The sequence below is a fragment of the Amphibalanus amphitrite genome, unplaced genomic scaffold (genome assembly GCF_019059575.1).
Source record: "Amphibalanus amphitrite isolate SeventyFive unplaced genomic scaffold, NRLGWU_Aamphi_draft 000539F_arrow, whole genome shotgun sequence".
NCBI classification, from domain to species: Eukaryota; Metazoa; Arthropoda; class Thecostraca; order Balanomorpha; family Balanidae; genus Amphibalanus; species Amphibalanus amphitrite.
This window is the reverse complement of record NW_024882033.1, coordinates 319,457-332,619: the sequence shown is the minus strand read 5'-3', so window position 1 is coordinate 332,619 and position 13,163 is coordinate 319,457. Positions and strand designations below refer to the sequence as shown.

The following is a 13,163-nucleotide window of genomic DNA, read 5'->3' as shown; positions in this document are numbered from 1 at the left end:
TCCGATTGGAGAGGATAGGACCACTTGTTCTTCATTTCCGGCTGCTTGACTTCCTGTTTTAGACTGACGATGTCTGTCCGTTTTCCGCAGCGGACGTGAACTGCGGCGCGGACGCCTCGCCGCCGTCCGCCCACGCCGTCTCCCCGCACGCCGTCTCCGTCGTCATGGAGACGGACGCCGCGGGCGCCGAGCGGATGACCTCTCCGCCGACCAGCTCTGCGGGCCAGGTGAGCGGGCGCGCGGCGCCGCCCGGCGTGCCGAGTAACCCTCCCCGCCCGCCCCGTGAGCCGCCGACCGGCGCCCGGCCGCGGCCGCCCGTGTGACGCTTGCCGTGGTGTTGCAGGCAGCCAGCCCGGAGCCGGCCGGCCGGCGCGCCAGCCCCGTCATCACGCTGGTTCAGCACGCGGTGACGGGCCAGGTGAGCCGAGCGTGCCGCCGCGCGCCGCCGCCCTCTCGCCCTACGGCTGTCGCGCGCTCTGGCTGGCTGTCTCTTGGCGCTCTGTCTTTTTCTCGGTGCTGGCTGACTGTTGGGCTGTCGCCGCCCGGGATGGACCTCCTCTCTCTGGCTGTCTGGGCTTTGGCCGACCGGGATGGGCGTGCTGCTCACTCTGGTTCTATTATGGCTGTCTGTTGGCTGTGACGGCCGGGATGGGCCTCTTCACTCTGGCTCGACGCTGGTTGTCTCTTGGCTGTGGCCGCCTGGGATGGACCGCTCTATCTGGCTCCACTCTCGCCGCTCTTGCTGCGCTCTGCTGGGATGATGCCGACGGCGATGCTCCACTACCTACCGCCGGATGGCTAGCTGTCACTTCGGACACTGTCTTTTCCCCACTGTGGCTTCTGGTGCTGACTCAGCCACTTCACTTGCACCCTTTAGCGGGCGCTCTCCGATGGACAGCTGCATTCATTTGGGACGATTGATCAGCTGTTGTGCGGTGCGCCGTTGGTTGGTGCCAATGCCGAGGCTGCGACCTGATCAGAGCATGTCGACGAGAACTAGGCAGATGCTGATCCCGAAGACCGGCCTGAAGGCTCAGTGATCTGGCGATGTTGTAGATCGCCCACTGCTATCAGCTATCTAGCGAGGCTTCCTGTCGGCTGGCTCTTACTTCCACAGACGCTTTGGGAGCGGCTCTGTCGGGTGACGGCAACATGCTGCTCCGCTGTGGACTGTTCCAGCGGTCGGGCTGTGCGGCTCCTGTTGCCTCCCCACCCTCTCTTTGCTTGTATCTCTTCTTCTCTCCGCTCAACGCTAACTGCTGAGCTGTCTCCTGCCGTGTTGCCAACCCTGCCATCTAACGCCAGCTTGTCTAACCCGCCGCCTGTACTACCACCACCTCTCGTGCTTCTGTCGCCCTCTGTTGTGCCATGAGTCAATGTACCGTGATACGGTCCGCAGCTTCCCTCACCCATTTTACACGGGACCCTCCACACTGACGCAAACGGGATCACTGGTGAAGGGAGCGCACACGACACGCGCTTACCTATTCAGCACGGTCCTTGTGTTTTACATTTGTGTTACTAGTTATTAATGTTCTGCTTTAATATAACGTTGCCGTACGTGTCTCCGTAAATGACATGTTCACAGTGAGTTTATTTTCATGCACAGTTTCGGCACTTTTTTTTTTGCTCCAGCTGGGCTGTGGCTGGTCTCCACAGCCGCACTGTCATTCGAGCTCTCCCCTTGTCCTCCGGTCTGATCTGGTGCCGCAGTGTGACCACCCCTTCCCTCCGGCAGTTGTACACGTACGCCAGTATCGCCGGCTCCGTGAGCCCCACCAGCATGGCGCTGTACACGTCGCCGCCGCGCTCAGCCGCCAGCAGTGTGGTGCGCATGTCCACCTCGGCGGCGGCGGGCGGCGGCGGCGGCGGCGGCGCGGCCGGCGCCGGCACCGGCTCCGGCGCCAGCCGCTGGAACCAGCACTTCATCCTGGAGGAGAACGTCGACTACGGCATGATGCAGAGCCTGCTGCCGGCGGCCGGCGGCGCCGACGTACCCGCCGGCATCATCGACGATGGTGAGCTGGACAGACTTGGAGGTCGTATATTAAATATGTAAATGCGGCAGGGTGGGGTCGGGTTGTGGGTTTTCTGACCAGGCTGGTTTCGAAGCAGCAGAATAGGTGAGTCTTACCGTGGGACCTTGTCAGTATCTGGTATGAAATACTCGTTATTATCCGTTTTTCCTTCACCTTTGCTGTCAATTTATATTTGGGATGAATTTTGGGAATGAGTAAACTAGAAATGCCAGATATCCTCAATGAATCTGTATGAATAAGCAGGCGGCAGTGCAGTGCTCTGTGGAGTCCGACCCGGCTCAGTCGGTGACGGCAGCCTCCCCCGTGTACCCGCAGACCGGTACTTCAGCTCTGTGGTACACACCGGCGACGGCATCGAGTCGACGGCCAGCTCGGCGACGGCCACCGTGGTGGTGCCCTCGCCGTCCAGCCAGCCGCCCGGCTCGCCCAGCGCCAAGTCGCAGCCGTGAGGCGGCTCTAGTCAGCGCGGCGCGTGCACCGAGGGAGGGCGGCCAGCGGCGGCGGGCCGGCGGCGCCGCGCGTACTGAGAGCGCTACCTGCGTGACACACTCACTCACACACACTGCGGTTCTAGTCGTTTTGTTCAGGCTGGCGAACGTTTGAGTCGGGGCCGCCGCCCCATTCTGTGATACGCGTTACTAGCGGAGAGTTTCGTTCGCCTCTGCATGACGGGCGAAGAGCGCGCGCCGTCGAGAAGGTCGCCCGCCGCCCGGCCCCGCCACCGCCGCCGCCGCCGCCGCCGGAGCAGCAGCAGCAGCAGCAGCCGGCCGAGCGGAGGCCGCCCGCCGCCGCCGCAGCCGCCCCAGTTAGGACGTATAGCGTGAGGAATGCTAGGTCTTTCAGGCACTAGAGTAGCCGACATAGTTGCCTTGTCTCATTATGCAATAGTCGACTGTGTGGGTAGGTCGTGTTGTGAGTGGTGACATAGAGAGAGGTCGGTACGCGCGCGACGCCAGAGGCCCAGTTTGCCGCAGCTAATCAGTAACACCTGCGAGCGCGCGTGGACGTGCAGTCCCGGTACTCATCTGGTCGGCGCTGAGCGGGGGTCGGGTGGCACGGCCGCCCGTGTGTTGGTCAGTCCAGTGGAGCCGACTGTCGGCCGCCTGCGCGAGCGGCCCGCCTGCCTTGGTGCCGCCAAACCCAGCCGGGCTCGCCGGCTAGCGCTCTTCCGCAACGTGGCCCGCTACAAGCAATAAGATGACCAAAAATGGGCGCGGCCGGGCGAGGCAGCGCCCCTGCCTGGCTCGCCCGTTTCGGCCACGCCATTGATACGTCCCATTGTGTACATATGCCGAGCGCTGACCTGCGGTTGTTGACAAGGACCTAGCGTAGTCTTCCCGTGTGGTGCCGTCATGTTATATATACCTACATATATACTTATTTATAGTCCGAATCGTGATGACTAACTCCATTTTTGATATACACGGATTGGCGGGCCGGCCAGCCGCGGATCCCCGGCAGGGCGGCTGGCTGCGGCGCCCCCTTCCGGACCATACACCCGGCGAGGAGGCGGCCGAGCGCCCGCCCCGGCCCGGCCCTCCCCGGCTCGCGCTGTTTTTATTTATCATTGCTCTGTGTACGTGGTGTGTTTTCTGTGTTTGAGAGCTGACGCCGGGGCCGGACGGTGTGCCGGCGCCGCTGCCGGCGCAGGCTCGCGAGCTGCCGTCCGTGCCCGCCGGCGCCACCCCGGCGCTCCGGGCATTCTGTTGAAATTGTTTTCGTTATACACTGTGTGTGTAAACTGTTTTGCCAACATATTTTTAGTTTCTTTTGGTACTGAAAATTTAGCTTTAAATAATTGACAAACATACGAAGAATGCGGAATACACAATAAAAACCATTTTGATTTTGACCAGAAAGCCACATATGTTAACATCTAGTGACAACGTGGTGTCTCCAAGCGGCATAAATTCAGGTCACGCTTCAGTGACTGTCGACGAGCGAATAAGTTTCCAGACTTGTATTGTGTAAGTTGTAACATCAACGTGTTTCCCGACCAGGAGTTGCTGCAAGTACCACTCCAGTGTTGTCCAGCAGTTTATTTCAAACCGTCCAAGCGCTCGTGGCTCTTCAGACCGAATGTGGCGGGTCGAAACTCCGGCTGCCCGGGCACTTCAGCTCAGCACGTCAGTTGATCAATGACCCTGTTACATGATACGACTGCCGCAATGAGTGCTTACAAGCCATTCTCCATGATGCACTTTTCACGCGCCGGCCCCGTATCGGAAAGGGAGCACGATTTTGCGACCTAGACGCCACTGCGCGGTTAGCACGGTTCAAGCCGTTCAACAGAGCTTGTGCCCCACCCAACGAATCTGCAAAACTCGTATTGTGTCCGGCGCACATCAGCGCCGTGGTGCGGCACCACGTGCCTGCCATCGGAACAGTCTTATCAGCCGCTGAATCAACTCATCGGGCTCATCAGGGCCAAAGTTCCTTCAGCGATGTGTGAGGCTATATCTTTCAGCCAGACAGCGGCGTCGCTTCGGGTTATCACGACGCCAGCATGACCATCGCACCAGGCCAGCTTCCCGCGTTCTGAGAAAGGGGCCGTGGAGCTGGGTTCCGCCTAGAGATGTCAATCGGATACCAACTTTTTGGTATACCGATACCAAACCGATACCAACTTGGTATTTGGTATTTCAATCCTAATGTGTTTGGTATTTTGTTGGTATTTTGAACTCTTACAAATGTAGAAGAGGCTAAGAAATTGGTAAAAAGTTGGTATTTCCCTCATCTTTCAAAGTTGGTTCGGTTTCGGTATTTCCCCACGGTTTTGGTTGGTATTTGGTTTGGTATCGGTATTCCGATTTTCTGTAATTGACATCACTAGTTCCGCCCCATGGACCATCGAGAACTGATAGGTTATCGGCCAGGATTAGCTGGACACGGAGCCCGACATCTCTCAGGGAACACTGATCAGAGTCAGACCCCTCCAGTGATCGTGCTTCGACATCTGTGCCAAACTGTGTGGCATGAGCCGTGCTAGACTATAAGAGAAGTTGGGCTAGGTGGATGTCTGAGGGTATAATAATCAGTAAATTACCGGCTGTCCGTCCACGTGCCTTATGCACCTTTTATTTCTGTCAGGCGGACGAAATTGCTGTGCACGTTGCTGGACACCCTGCACCGACCAGTACCTACTACCTACTATGAACGTCAAACCCCTTGAGACCCCACTTTTTGCGATAATTTTTAAATGCGTCAACTTTCGCTGACAATATTCTGGCAATGTATGTTTCAGAACCTGCCGAAACTTTTATTACTAAGGTATTTTGACGCCAAACGATTATGGAAGGTACTTCTCATTCAATCGTAATGCTAAGGTCAATTCAGGCCCGGGCAGAGGCTTGCGCTCGGCCACATTCGAGCCCCGCCACCAGCGCCATCTGCTCTAAATGCCATCTACCAGCGCCCGCTACCGTTACCAGCTACCGCCCACCATCAAGCCTGAATGGAGCGAGAGACGCGAGTGACCGGTCGCCGGGCAAGGAGCGCCGGAGGGGTAGGGCGGAGCTTAGCGCTGACGTCATTACGTGGCTCCGCCCCATGAGCGCGTAGCCTCTACCCAAACAGCAGATTTGTTCCGTGAAATTTAATATTACGAGTGAATGAGAAGTACCTTTAATAATCGTTTGGCGTCAAAATACCTTAGTAATAAAAGTTTCGGCAGGTTCTGAAACACACATTGCCAGAATATTGTCAACGAGAGTTGACGCATTTAAAAATTATCGCAAAAAAGTGGGGTCTCAAGGGGTTTGACGTCCATAGTAGTACCTACTCAATACTCATGTTCGGTTGAAACCCCACCGACGAGGTTCAGGCCCGCATTTTAGGTGGAAGGGATGCGTGCAATTACTAAATCCCACGATAGCGGGTGACAGTAAAAATACCTACGAAGACCGCTGTACGAGGGAGGCAACAGAGCCGAAAGTACGGGTACCGCGGGTTTTAGCGATAGGTTTTGCAGCTAGAAAATTTAGTGTACTTCCTTCGGGCTATATCTTCGTCGTCATAAACCTTTGAAGTGTTGAAGACGCGATCGACTTGTTGGTTCACAAGCCAGCCATGATCGTGCTCGGCTTCATCGTAGATCGATTAGTTTCTAGGATATACTAACCGGAAATGTATTAGTGCAAAACCTACCGCCCAATCTCGCGAGAGCCGTACGCCTGAAAGGTCGCGCCGGACACCACAAGTCACCAGTCAGTGCCGTATTTCTGGCCCCAACCACCGTCCCATGCAAATACCAGCGCCGCCTTGGATTGCATATCTTTCTTTGGGCTGCCTCAACTGGAGTTGGCTGTCGCCCAGAGACTAGAGCGCGTCCCGCATATCTCCCGCCTCGCGGGACGACAGATGATTGCCTACTACACATAGCCCCGCACGATACTCTGAGCTGCCGCCTGCTGCACCGCGAGATAGTGATTCCCTTAGACATTTCCTGGTTCATGACTTCCATCCCTACCACATACCTAACACCTACTCCTTGTGACTTCAGATGAAAGAGACTGTCCTCTGAACAAACCGCTCTGGTTGAAAACGAAACCTAGGCTGCTAGTGCATACACGGTGCATCTGTCACCACGGCTCATTCTGCGCGAGCTCCTACTGGATGCCGCTGGTGGCTTCAGTCAATCTCTTCCAATGAAGAAAGCATTTTGCAGTATCCGGCATCTTTCATTCCGTGCCGATCGCACCAATCTTAGATTATCTTGCGGGCACGACACTTCAGCTATACAAATGTTTTTCATCGGTAACGTGTATTTGTCGCACTTACATACCATCACAACTCTACCAGTGTATGTCTTGGGATTGAACAAGGGAAAAAGACCGCCGTTTGTTCTAGCAGTTCCCAGCTTTCATCAAATGCTGATCCACAACTCTCCTCCCGATGTTCTCCATTCGCCACAAACACAGGACCTATGAAAAAGAAGGAAATGTTAGCCGTTAGGAATGCTGTTGAGTTTATCCGAGGGGATCTTGGTTGAAACATTCTCGTTTTTAAGTTCACATTTACAAGAGCCTTTGTTGGCTCGCTCGATACATGAAAGCGCATTGCATGTGCATCATAGACATGTCAACATATTCGGATCTCGCGCAGTACCAGGGACGCACGATACCGCTAGTTGTTAGTATTCGTCTTGTTTGACACTGCAGTGGCTATAGCGCGCCGGAGCAGTAACACGAAGACGGTAACATCACAAGTCTGAAGAGGCACACATACCGATGCATTCCTGTCATCTATGCTCATGGCACTCGTGCAGCGACTGCCTCCGTCCCACTGCCACTGGAACAGAGATGGGTTAGAAACATGAAAAGCTACGCATGAAGCGAGGGCGTCGACAACAATCAGAAAGTGGTGTCATCATTTAGATCATCGCTTCTTAGAAACCATCATGTAAACGACACTGACACGAATAAGTACGTAAAAAGTGATTGGTTCTTACCTGATAAGCTCCATGGGTCGCGGCACACCAAGCATTGCTCGGGTCACCTGCAAATTAACACGAGTTAGAAATGCAGCATAATGATTTTATACTTCACCTTTTATCGATTAATCAGCGCAAAATAATGAAATCATTATTTCTCATTGGATTGACAGACATGCGTGACATCATATCAGCTGTCAAATTGTAATATCAAAACAGTCGATATGCAAATACCTCATCACAAGAGTAGTCAGCGTGATGAGACGTTCAGATTTCTCGACTTCTGATGATAGTGTTGCAGCTGGAAATTAAGAATACTGTTAGGAAGAATCAAATGCACATCTAGCAGTCAGTACCCGAGGAATAACACTCAGGGGTTAATGTCATCATATGATCGGAAACACGGAACCGTGATCATCCTTGTAGCTAATGAATTATGTACAGTAACTCAGAATACACGTACCTGTGAGAAAGAGAAGGCTGAGAAGATGACAGCATCGCTGAAACGCCTGAAACATGGGATATTCTGTTGAAAATCCGATTCAGCGCTAGAGAAATAATTCATTCGCGCCATTTTATCAGAAGGTTTAGTGACATCTCGAGTCAGAAACACGGAACCAAATCATCACATGCTAGAAACATTATTCTCAAATGCCCACAGAATGACAAAGTAACAACCCACCGCTGTTGCAGTTTAAACTTGTAATGCCATATGATCTGATGAACATTTTGTCCGAAAGAAAGTGCCAGCTCCACCGCATCCGTCCTGTGCAATGAAATTGATTATCAATACCACACCTCACAGCAATGAGCAATTTAAGGTTGACATTTGTCAGTATCCTTTCTTCATCACATCAATATGAGATATGCTTGTAAGCATCATTTAGTAACGAGATTACACAGATGTCAGTAAATATACTTGACATACCTGCACTACGCTCATTCACCGACAGCACGAAAGCCTGAAACCCAAGACAAAGCATGAGTGTTGCAAAACGAACACAAACAACAGCTTTTTAAAGTCATTCTCAGATACCATGATATCATCAAAAGCATTATGACAGGGATAACTTGCACATCATTATGTATCACTTATGCAATATTCTTCATTCAATTCTAAGTGGGACCTTACCATTAAATATATCCATTGCTTGCTTTCAGGCTGTTAATCAGCTGTTGTGTCAAGAAACCTGTAAAGCACCTTTTTATAAGCAATGGAACATCCCCAAGCAAGTGCACGATCACCATCACCACATCAGAAATCACAGCTGTCATCCATAGCATCAGTAGACCGTCGTGATTAAATCATCAGTTGATTTATAAGCCATATAAATCTCACCAGATAATGTTAAAGTGAAGATAACCGTTTGTAATCTCACATTGATGCTCTATTATTGTATTCTTTTACCTGTCATAGTAAAAAACACCAGCAGCATCTTGTTCACTGACCCAGGGAAATGCCAACTTGAACTCATCGTATCATCCCAGCCTGCAAAGAAACAGCTTGTGAGCCATAAAAACATTTTTGTACATCACATGCCTTTATGGAGCACATCAGACCCTTCATGTCATCAACATCAGAACGGCGAGTGAAGGTGATAAATCATCAGAAGAACTTATTTTTAAAAATAATTGACTAAAATAACATTTATCTTACCTATGAAGTCTTGAATGGAACAGAAACTGTTGACCCTTCATCACTGTGAATCCTTCCAGTCAGCAGGAAAACCTGCAAAGGTAGTTACTATTAAAACACAGGATAATCACATATTGATAGCATTAATACAAATTAAATCAGAATCCTTTATTCAACATAGTATCTTATGAGATATGCTTAAAACATCATTAGAAAATTGCCAAAGAAGACATAGCATTTAGCAACTTAATCGACTTACATGGATAATGTGTTTTCCAATTTCAAGGCCTGCTTCAAGGCATCCTTACCCTTCCTGCGAAATGAGCTCAGTGAGTAGATGCAAGCATAGCATATCAATGACACCATGATTCAACATCATTTCAGATCCTTCCTATCATCAACATCAGCACGGCGAGTGAAGGTGGTTATTCATCAGATAGCATATACAATTTGAAACATGGAAACACGATAAAATCAAACTTACAAAGTGATGTGATGAGCAGTGCTTAAGACTTCCAACAATCATCAGAATAGATGAAAAGCATGTGATGACCAGGCAGGGAAAGCCTGCAAGGACAATCAGTTAATAACATGTAGATAACAGCATCTGCTATGTCCATCTCAACAGAATCAGAATCCTTTATTCAGCACAAATGCTAAGAGATATGCTTAATAGCATCATGAAATGGCAGGTGGAAAATAGCAAAATAATAGTAATCACCTTTCTGTGTCATCCATTATCCAGCTCCTGTAACTCGACTTGCCAAAAAGTCTTCATGGCACAGTAAATTGGCCACATATAAGTGATCTGTAAAAAAAAAAACAAGATTTAACTGCAAGATCCAACAGGCCCAACTTAAACCTGTTAATTGCCATCAGATAACAAATTGTTCATTCATGGTCTTATGCCAGGGATAACTTGAACATCATAGGTCAAACTTGACATTGGTTGATATGCATTACTACTACTGTTTGATCATGTATACCATTACTGACCCCTGATAATTTTTGCTACAATTTGAATTGCAAGCAAGATCCAGATGAAAATGAAAAATATTCAGTTTATGAATCGATACTTCGAATTTTAATTGCTCATATGGTGTTGCACTATGACTCACGTATCACATATTAGGTATGCTACACAATTGACAATGCTTTTGGAATTGCAGGAGCACCAGCATCCAGCAATGTTTTGTATCAGTACCCATCAAGCTGTGCATTAAATCATCTAATTATCTAGCTAACAGCTGAGTTGTTCAACCATACATGGTGCCATGCAAAGGCAAAAACGAATACATTTGGCCTTGGGCGACCTCTACCTGACTATAGTTTTTGCCTTCGCACAACAGCATGGGCTTCAACAATGTTATGCCAAAAATAGTTTTTTGCTACTGATGTTGTTTAGAAGCAATGTTATTTTATGTCATTAAGTATGGTAGGCAGGTAACAACTAAAACATCCTACCAACCAGGTTGCAGAATCAATGGATTTTCAGAGACTCCCGGCACTGGCTCACTGCTCAGTCTTAGAAAATTGACTCCAACTCAAGATAACTAAATACAATTGGGAATGTTTAATCAGCATTTAATTTATAAAATTGAAAAACCACAAAATTTGGGTATTAGTAGAGCAGACGTCATACGAAGGTTTATCAACCAAGGAGAGGTGCTACGCCTGGAGGTTCTTCTTTCTAACAAAACCCAAACAAACCTAACCTAACTAAAACCTACAAACCTACAACCTAACCTAAACTAAAACCTAAAATTTTTGTTGTTTCATATTCGTATCAACAGCGTCACAATTGTAGTTAGGACCTAAACTTGACATATACCACCTGACCTACCCTACAACCTACAAACCTACAGCGCCTTTCCTTGGTTGGAAAACCTTCATGTGACGTCTGCTCTACTAACACCAAAATTTTTAACTAGCAGTTTTGTTCGATAACCAATTCTTACAATATTCATCTCAAATAGAAAACAAATCAAATGTGAATCCAGCAACACCATGCTCAAATTGAACCCCTAATGCTGCTTGCATTATTTTACCTTTTGCATAGGTTCCAAAGATAAACTCAGAACTGGCAAGCAGACTTCCAAACACATAGGTACACACATTTCTATTTAATGCAATAGTTCAAACATATAACCTACCTTGTCTCACGTCCTCATCCAGCCATAAAAGGACTTCCGAGCCAGGGAAAAGCCAAGGGAAAAGCATCTGAAAAGAGAACGACATAGTGACGCAGAAAGGGCAATAAGAAGTTGTGATGCCCTAGTTTCAATTCAGCAATCACTCTTTCATCCACATGCTCAGTAGACCGTCGTGATATAATTCATCCCAACAATTGTATTTAGGGCCTTGCCAACAATCAGCAAACATCAAAAAATAGAGGGACCCAAAATGGCACTGACCTTCCTCGACCTCTCCTCCGACGGAAATGAACGACGCAGGGGGAAGCGGTTAGAAAGGAAGATCGCTACCACGGAAAACAGCACTGTCCTAAATGTAAACATATTATTCAAAATGTCTCATTTTCAAAGCGGTTTGCGCATGGTGTTCTCCCAATGAACTACTTTTTATGTAATGATGACTTATTTTTGCATAAGTGTCCTCACCAGTTTTCAAAAAAAATTGTAGTAAAATATTTTTTTAGAGCTGCAAGCTTTACTTCCCACAGGCCCATTGGACCTGGCCAAATCGTTGGCGTTGGCATATTTGCCGTTGACCGACCGTTCTATAGCCTCGGACCGACCGTTGAAAATAGAGGGCCCTCACCGTAAAAAGTGTTAGAAAATAGTTCGCACATTCAATGATTCTCCCATGCTTTACATGCACATTCCACTCCATTTGTTTAACACTTTCAAACAATCATAAATGAACATTGGATGTTATATAGGTAGCCTTGAATTGGATGTCATGTCTCCTCGTATCACACACATTGGAAAATAGGCTTCCCACGCTACGGAGTAGGGCACGGGTAAACGTGTGCAAAAACGCTTCTCTGTCGATCTTTTCCAGACACTGGTGGATCCGGGAAAAATTTGGAGCAGATGTCCCCCTCCCCGCGGCGCCCGAAACTGACAAAAATTTGCAGTTTTTCGACAGTAAGCACGCCGGTACCTTTTTGTAGGATTCTAGCGTCCGCAACTGCTCTGCCAAAGCCGTATTTTCGGATTCGGCATAACAGTCAACACCATTATTATCAGAAGCGAAATCATGAAGCAGGTCGGTGCCGAGATGACCAGGAGATGACAAGGCATTCGAAGACCGGTAGGCGGCTTCGCAGCAACAGAAGACGACAATTCGGCCTACCTCACACCAGTCGAGGACCTGCGGATCGGGTTATAAATCAGCCATTTCCTACTTAGATGTCCGCTCCTTGACGTCAAAATCCGCCTTTAACGCATGGTCTTTAAAACAGGCATTCACTCTCCATTGACTACATTCAGCCCAGAAACAACCGCGGTACAACTTGAGCATAGGCGGCGGAACGATTTGAGACAAGGGGGGGCACCATGGCTCAAGGAGCCAAACCTAGGGTACCCCCAAATCCTGTTTTCTCATCGGGTTTAGGCCACTTATTTTTCGTCACAGCCCTGACACGATGATTTTTTTGATTTTTTTTATTTTTTTTTACTAAACGAAAATGGCAGTTCACCCCCGTATGCAGGGGTGTAATTTTATATCTCTTTGTGGGGGCATATGCACCCACAATCCTGAATTATGCCCCCACAATGATGAAAATGCAGCCACAAGTCTTTTACAAGGCTGCAAGCGTCCTTTCGAGAGCACGGTGCCCTTCGCATGCTCTAACGGCGTCCTCCTGACGGCGACCGTCTCGCGTTCATGGATAATATAGCGTGTTTAATCACTCGGCGCCCTTCTGGGAGAATGGCGCACTTTTGACAGCACCGCGCCATTCTCATGGTCTAACGGCGCCCTCCTGACCGTCTCGCGTCCTTAGGTCTCTGTTCACCGTGCATCCCTCGACTGTTCGGCACCCATCTGGCCTCTCAGCGCCCCTGAACCACATATCGACACCTTTTTTTAAACT

At 49.4% G+C, this 13,163-nt stretch overlaps 1 protein-coding gene and 1 long non-coding RNA gene across 20 annotated transcripts in view; one reads left to right on the top strand and one right to left on the bottom strand.

Annotated features, from left to right (window-relative positions):
* Positions 1-3,879, top strand: part of LOC122393524 (nuclear factor 1 X-type-like) — a 46,072-nt gene extending 42,193 nt beyond the window's left edge. For 9 of the 18 annotated variants that reach the window (XM_043389668.1, XM_043389662.1, XM_043389671.1 and 6 more), the window contains 4 exons: positions 91-227; positions 344-418; positions 1,739-2,018; positions 2,355-3,879. In XM_043389668.1, coding sequence (XP_043245603.1) covers positions 91-227; positions 344-418; positions 1,739-2,018; positions 2,355-2,488 — 626 coding nt within the window. In that variant the 3' untranslated portion in view covers positions 2,489-3,879. The remainder of the gene's footprint in view (positions 1-90; positions 228-343; positions 419-1,738; positions 2,019-2,354) is intronic. The other 9 variants (XM_043389677.1, XM_043389679.1, XM_043389676.1 and 6 more) reach the window with 1 other exon arrangement.
* A 2,905-nt stretch (positions 3,880-6,784) lies between these two features.
* On the bottom strand, positions 6,785-11,606 carry LOC122393523. 2 transcript variants are annotated; one of them, XR_006258707.1, is made up of 15 exons: positions 11,521-11,605; positions 11,260-11,326; positions 9,828-9,914; positions 9,591-9,673; positions 9,366-9,419; positions 9,128-9,199; positions 8,879-8,959; positions 8,603-8,660; positions 8,399-8,432; positions 8,153-8,236; positions 7,934-7,979; positions 7,705-7,771; positions 7,489-7,535; positions 7,266-7,328; positions 6,785-6,961 (listed from the first exon to the last, which is right to left on the bottom strand). It is a non-coding gene; the product is annotated as an uncharacterized LOC122393523 (long non-coding RNA). The 2 variants fall into 2 exon arrangements; XR_006258708.1 differs by lacking the exon at positions 9,591-9,673 and having other exon boundaries at positions 11,521-11,606.
* Between the last annotated feature and the right edge of the window lie 1,557 nt (positions 11,607-13,163).